Source organism: Schistosoma mansoni, chromosome 1, assembly GCF_000237925.1.
Source record: "Schistosoma mansoni strain Puerto Rico chromosome 1, complete genome".
Taxonomy (NCBI): domain Eukaryota; kingdom Metazoa; phylum Platyhelminthes; class Trematoda; order Strigeidida; family Schistosomatidae; genus Schistosoma; species Schistosoma mansoni.
In genome coordinates, this window is record NC_031495.1 from 17,829,970 (window position 1) to 17,837,811 (window position 7,842).

Below are 7,842 nucleotides of genomic sequence, written 5' to 3' on the forward strand. Positions count from 1 at the left end.
TGCAGAATAGCCTAAGTGCAAGAAAGACAGATGGTTAACTAGTCTGATTAAATTTGATTGTCGAATTTTTTCTATGAATATCCAACTCATGTTCACAATATACTTTTCGACCGTTTTCACAGTCTCCTAATAAGAATTACACTATTGTTCGATTACCTTTTGAGATTAACCAACATACAGAAGATTTTTCATACCTTCAGTACTATTTATCACTCTACATGTATCTGCCAAAGCAGTCAATTTGGACATCTTTGCTTTAAATGCTTGTGAATTTAGGCTATATCGAGGCAATACGCACAGTATGCCAATTAGATACTGACCAGTTGCAGTCCTAAAAACATCAATGGGAAGATTCAAACAAACAATACTAATTGAATTCAACAGTTACACTGTTTATGTTTTTGTTTTGTCTCATAACAGCAGAAACAGAGAGTAGGAATATTTTCGTAACATTGATAAAAAGTTTGGTCAAAATCATCATTATTCTCTTTATTACGATTAAAGATAATGATAATATTGATCATTTCAATGGAAATCATTATTATTATTATTGTTTTTTATCGTCAACAGTAAACAAATTAAACTAACAAAAATATATATGACATGAACAGTAGTTCATGTTTGTTGTAATAACAGAAGATTTCCGACTATTTATCATGAAAAAAAAAATGTACAAAGTGCAAATTATAAGTTTGGTAAAAGTTGATGACAAATGAAAAAAAATAAATATTTTCTTTATAGAATATCAATTGACATTGTCAACACTAGTGAATGTATTAATCTGGTTGACTGATAATTAAGATTAAAGTAGTACCAAGATGATGTTCAATAATTGAAAACAAACCGAATCAAGCTATTCAACGATGAATCCAAATAGTGATTGATAATTTTTAACTAGCTTTAATTTCTTCAACAGTGAACATCAACGGTCCCCTATCCCCTTTTTTTAAACTGAGTAATCCAAAAAATAGATTATGTTTTGATGATCTATTGAAGATACGAAAGATAAATGATTAAACTGAGAAGTAGTTGTGCTTAAGTACGTTTATAGTGCTTTTGAAAGTATGGTTAAAAATTATTGAAGTGTAATTAGAAAATTGGGGTACACCAGTATGAATGTAACTAGCTTTGCAGAGAGACGAGTGATGGACCAATGTGAAAAATTTACGGAAATAGTAAATGACATAAACAATTTTAAGGGATTTAAAGGAATACTTAATATTACTACTCTTAAAAAATATCCGGTAAAAATAAAATGTATAAGGTGTAAATTATCAAAAAAGTGAGCAAACAATTGAAGCCCGAATAAAAACATTTGCCAAAAAAATAATATTTTTGTGATATCCCTATAAATAATAATTTGTATTTCTGATGTTTCATGACTATAATGTAGGTCAATTCTTCATAGGAAGAAAATACTACATCAAAATACTTGTATATCATAGTAGTTTCAACAAGCCCCCGAATGCCCTAGTACGGCCGAGAGTGTGAAGAGTCCGCTCTCCCTCTCGAAATGCTCTCACATGGCCACGCGTATACAGCCTCTGTCAGGGAAGTCCTACTCACTACCTTCTCGTGGCATCACTGTTGTTTACGAAATTGAGAGGACGAAAAGCGAATGTCCGGCGCTTTAACCGGGTTGGTGAACACGGCGAGTCCACCCAGGGGAGTTGGAAAACCCTGATTCCAAACCAATGGTGCACATGGGCTCCCGTATGCTGAAGGAACAAATGGCGTATGGATCAATCGTTGGTCACCGGCTACCACCATCTCCTTACGATGCTCCACTGCCTTGTGGACTAGACCTTTATGTTGAAGGCTCCGTCTGTGACTATCTAAGAAAACCACTTGTTTCGGTTTGGGCACCTGGACAGTATCACAGCCCTCACACAAATCAAATGAGATTTGTGTGTCGCATATATATCTAGTGCTCCTTTGTACCAATATTTATGTGTTTAAATAAATAAATAAAATAGTTTCAACAAATTGAAAGAAAAGTCATTCTACTGATTCCCAACATAAAAATTTATTAGGTTCACCGCGAATGAGTTGTTTGCATTGACAACACTCTCAGCCTCACAATATTGAAGTTGATGGTGAAGTAAGAAGAGAAATATCAAGATGACACATTTTGATAGATACACAGCTATAAGTAATACAGAAGGCATATTTGATAAATTTAAAAGCTGTAACAAAATCATGATAAGGTTGCAATTATTGTAAAAGAAATTATTTAAAATCACTTAACTCTGATACTATAGATTGCTTCAGACAATGATAAATAAAAAAAGTTTCGACTAATTATTTATATAATTTTTCGTATCAGTACAGTTCACGTTAAATTAACCTATTTTAATGGTAATGGATTGATAGATGTATATATTTCTGGGATTTATAATAAGAATAATACAATGTTATCAATGATGGCATAAATTACGAGTAAGATGATGATATTAAGCAGTGGAAAATAAAAGTAATTGAGTAATCAATGCATAATCTCAAGTAAATTAAATTATAACTAACTTGAAATGCACCAACCATTGATCCACGGGACATCCATCCTAGATCACCCCCTGAACGAGCTTTATCTTCACTGTATATTTCTGCTACTTGATTAAAACGTTTACCATTTTTAAGTTGTTCTAAAGCTTCTAAGCATTTACTTTGTTTTTCGCATAGTATATGACGTACCTTAAGTAACATAGTAAATTAGAGAAGATTGTATTAAAAGCATAAAATAAGGCGTAGTCTAAACACAATAGTAAATTATTACAATATTTCATGAGCTTCAAACTGGGTTCAGAATTACCGGTTCAATTTAAAAGAAGAGATTAAATTATTTTCGAACAGATGAAAGGATTAAATACTCTAATAGTCAATCTTATGTGCAATCTAAAATAAACCTGCTGTAGTTACTGTAGTATGTATGTATGCTCATTTAAAAGTTCTTATTCAATCAAAACACTAAGTTGGTTATCAGCAAGTGGAATATTCATTTTAACAGTTGAAATCACCAGTCGATTTAAGTTAGTTCACCATTGAAAACCTGGAAGCACTGGACGGCCGTTTCGTCCTAGTATGGGACGACGCTTGAGCCGTGCGCATCCAGCATCTCACACGCGGGACTCGAACTCAGGGATGGTCTAGGGGTCACGTGCTTGCACGTGAGACTGAGGATCCTGGGCAGTAAACAGGACATAAACTATTTTACTAATTTGAGATTTTTTACATTTCAATCTGTCAGTGAAATAAAGTACACCTAATTTGAAAATTGTTTCTCAAATCAAATATTCATCGCCACAGATAACAATAATTACAGTAAATCACAATCAAACGAGTAAATAGATCTTCATTTGAAGAGTAAGTTAAGTGGATTTTATCAATGATCATTAAGCAAAGAGAATAACGGTTAACATGTCACTGACTTTGTAAAAAAAGACAAATACTCTAGGACATCATAGGAACTATTCCACAAATGCATAAAAACGTAAATGAAAACATTGAACTTGAGGTAAGCGCAATTTGTTCTGATTATCCAGAAAAAGTACGTATAACAAACAACAAAGCATTTTGTTATATATATATATATATATTACCTTCACTGCATTTGCCAACTTGGACTGTTTACCAGAGCCGGTCGATGAGGAATTATCAGTTTTATTATTAGAATTAGTTGAATTTTTCCCACTCGTCTTACCACTTTTTGAATTGTCACTTTTAGCAGACGACTTTGGCATGATATTATTTTTATTATCAGTTATGGCTATGGCTGTAAAAGATAAAAGCAAAATAAAAATGCTGTTGCTCAGCGATCAACAACTTATGTATCGGATAAACAATTATTATTTCTACTCTGAAAAGGTTATATAGAAAAGAAAAAATGTGAATGATTTATAAATTAAAAGTCAACGTAATACAAATTTGGTTGGGTGGTTAGTGGAGTTTAGTTCAATCTTGCAGTTTATTATAGACAAGTCGGCTGCACAAGTGGCAAGGACTGAACAGCTTGTTTCGTTAACGTTTGAAACTAATAGGAAGTCTGGATGCATTTCGATAGATTTCCGGTAATCCTTAACTCTAACTGAAGAATTTGTAATTAACAAAACTGATCATAGTTGACTCATTGAAAATAACTTTGTTTTCAAGAAATCCAGTACTCCAACTGTATGTTCTTTTAGTCGATAATCTTAAGAATAAGATCAATCAAAACAGTTACAAACATGTAATACTGAAAGACCAATATTGATAAAATATTGTAACAAATAATCCTTGCAGGTAAGTGCACTAAAGAGGTTCTTAATGAATTTATATTAATCATTTATTTGTAAATTATATTCTAATATAAATCACAGATAATTATTTCTAACTTTCATATATGTGTTTTAAATTATCACACAAAATTTAATGTGATATAAGAACAAAGATTCTCTCAAAATAAAGAGTTAAGTAATCATCGAACTAAACAACGTTTTGTTATTCATCTAAATGAACCCTATCAGGCATAGAATTGTTTTGGCTAAGACGAATGCATGAAGCAGCTCTTATGGATAACATCATCGAATTTAATTACTTTAGGCACATAGACTTCAGTTAAATCACAAATAAATATAGTAACATTCTATAAAATTGTGTCATTTCATTTAAAATATGTGCCATCCATCATTAATATTCAACTTCCTAACCCACCACACTTATTCGAGTTTCAGCAACTAAGCAGTATCTAAATATGAACTTGGTTATTAAATTTCATCAAATTAAAAATCATATGATTTTTCAACCACCATTTATCATAGTTCAATTATAAAGTTAAGATGTATGATAAAGCATTGATTACTCTAACATTCTTAAGACAACAAACAGATTTATAACAACGCCGTTATATATATATATATATATATATATATATATATATATATATATGGACGAACGTGTTAAAGAAAAACGTCTAAGAATGTAAATGAATCCTTTTATCTTTCCAATTTAAATTATAAACAAATGAGGAAAATTATTCAAAATTACTAATTCTGAAGAAAAAGAATAACAGAGAAAATAGTTATCCCAAAATTATTGTGTGATAAGATACACACACGCACACATAGAAATATGTGTGCCCAATTCATGTCAAATTATCAAAGAAACAATGAATATTATTAAATTTTTACAAGAAATGAAGAAGCTGCCACTAATATGACTGCCACATAGTTAACTTGATTGGTTGATTTTTATCCCTTGCGTTACTATAGTCCCCTATTAATACCAAAAAAATAATAAAAATGCTGTTTAACCGAATACATTTAGTTACAGTATAATTTAAAAAAATAAAATATCATCTACGGATTTAAATCACGAAAACATTATTCAAAAAAAGTCTGGTGTTTATTCGTTTTTTTTCTCTTTTTGTTTTTTTTACTAAGAAGGGTAAAACACATTAATTCATCATTTACATTTTCATATTGCTTTCATTGTATTTGAGAAAAATAAAGGTGAAAATAACAAAAATTTAATATTTCCCTATTTAATAAAAACAAAGTTGCTAACGGATAACCCCCCCCCAAAAAAAAGAAAAGACAAAATGATACATAAGTCATAAAAAATGAAGAAAAAAAAGCCAGAGTAAATAAATAAAAAAAGAAGTAGGAATAAACAGTACAAAATCGTTTTCAATACAATCATTGTTATCGAGGTCAGTGTAAATTAAATAACGTTCTGTAAAGTAGCACATATATGTATAACAAAGTATTCAAATGATCTGATGTTGTTGTTTTTCTTGTTATTTTACCATAAAGGAATGTTAATAATAATAATCATACAGTCATTTCAGAAAGAATATTTGAATGAGTGAGTATATGTATATTTGTGTATTGGTGCTGTTTGCTTAAAGTTATCTATTGTGTCCTAATACACAATTTGTTGTATGTAAACGATACCAGCAAAAAAGAAAACAAGATAAAATAAACAAATCAAAGTGAAATGCTTTCTGTTTTGTTTGAATCATTTTTGAAAAAAAAGTTAATATAATAAACTTAATGCACCAGTATCACTTCCTATTAATAATAAATTATTTTCTGATAATGAATTTATAACACTAACGGAACCACGTAGAAAATATGAAGAAATTCTGCCTAAAGTATAAAAATTTTCGTTTATATTATTGATATCCTTATTATTGAATGGATATGAATAAGTTGCTAATATTGTTCCACTATTATTATTATAGTACGGTTGTGATACTGTTGTAGCACTTGACAACGGCGTAGTTGTTGTTTCGTTTATTATAGATGACGATGTTGATTTATCTGGGTTCGTAGTTACATTATTTGTTCCTCCGCCTCCACTTCCACTGCCAAAAATTGGGAAACGACTCGTACTCGGTAATGGATATGATAGAGGTAGAGAATTAGCACAAAAAATTGGATTTTCTTGATATTTAGTTAAACATGTGATATTCTGGAGTGTTGACGGGATTCGAATAGATTTTGGTTTCAAACTAATTGTGGGTTTATTCGGTAAATAATTAAAATGTTCTAATTCACTATATGAAGTTGATAGTGAATTTTGATTGGATTGTGAAATAGTTGGATTAATGAATGATAAATTTCGATCATTACATGATATAAATCCATCCAAAAGATGTGGGATAATCTAAATTGAATAATAATATCAATATATAAGGAGTATTATTATGCGGAGCTCGGTAAGTAATTTATTTAATATGGTAAAAATGTAGAGTAGATAATTGACGAATCAACTGTTCACTCTGAGGCATAATTTTACTTTCCTTTAAATAACTTAGAAGGACGAAAAACCGTAAGTAAGGCGTGAAATCCGCTCGATTGAAAGTCAAGGTATTCAATCAAAATCGACAGAAACATACCCTCTGACCGAAAGGTTACATATTGAGTCATTGAAAACTGCCGAGAAACTCAAATAAGTGTCGGCGCAGTTGATAAAATCAATCTATTTTTAGTATAGTCCAGGACGAATGTGATAATATGAACCATATTTGTGGCTCTTACATTAGGTTCCAGTGATTAAAAGATGAAAAACAAAGGTCACCTGTTTAAATGGCATTTAGAAAATTTTGAACTTGGGATAATCATTTGCTAACTTCCTCCATTTTAGTACAATACGTTAGTGTTTTCACTCAATTTTAAACTTAGCATAATAAATCAATGAAAGATATTTTAAACAAGAGCATACAACAGATTTCAATGAATTTCAGGTAAAGTTTTACCAGAGACATCATAACACAAATAGTAGACTTCAAGTTTCAATCTAATCACTTATCAGAAAAGCATGGATTTGTTCCACGTCTATGTTGAAATATCAAAGCTCCAATCATTATGTTGGCGTCAAACAAGATGAGAGATAGTTCGACAAGCTAAAAAACATACCCTAAGTATATAATCGGTCTACAAACCATTCATAATCTAATAGACTGATTTTACATGTTGATCTAGTATTTCACGCTTTTTTATAATATTTCTACTCAATAGTCTTACTGTACATGAGTAATGCTATCTGTTAGAAGAATAAACTTTTAACAAGTTAGCTTTTATACTCAATCCAAACATATTAAGGATTTCCTTTGGTCAACACCAACCAGGGCTGGTAAACGACTCCAAATACCGAAGGAAATGTTTTTATGTAACGTTTATCATAAACACTTTTCGATAGTGTAATAAGAAGACGAAGATTATCAGAACTATGTGACATATTAGCGCAATACATTCCGAATAATCTGATCACACATATATATTTGTTAAGAACATTTATATCTAAAAATCAAAGGTCAACTAGACTGGAAACGGAGGATAAGATGAGAAAAGGATAATAATAATA

The 7,842-nt window shown here is 30.6% G+C and overlaps 2 protein-coding genes across 2 annotated transcripts in view; both read right to left on the reverse strand.

Annotated features, from left to right (window-relative positions):
* Positions 1-3,737, reverse strand: part of Smp_210750 (putative rotamase) — a gene marked incomplete at both ends in the record, with an annotated part of 4,731 nt that extends 994 nt beyond the window's left edge. Inside the window, 2 exons of the mRNA XM_018793501.1 lie at positions 2,524-2,691; positions 3,597-3,737. Of these exons, the coding sequence (XP_018648006.1) occupies positions 2,524-2,691; positions 3,597-3,737 (309 nt within the window). The remainder of the gene's footprint in view (positions 1-2,523; positions 2,692-3,596) is intronic.
* A 2,272-nt stretch (positions 3,738-6,009) lies between these two features.
* Positions 6,010-7,842, reverse strand: part of Smp_210760 (putative rotamase) — a gene marked incomplete at both ends in the record, with an annotated part of 50,008 nt that continues 48,175 nt past the window's right edge. Inside the window, one exon of the mRNA XM_018793502.1 lies at positions 6,010-6,642. Coding sequence (XP_018648007.1) covers positions 6,010-6,642 — 633 coding nt within the window. The remainder of the gene's footprint in view (positions 6,643-7,842) is intronic.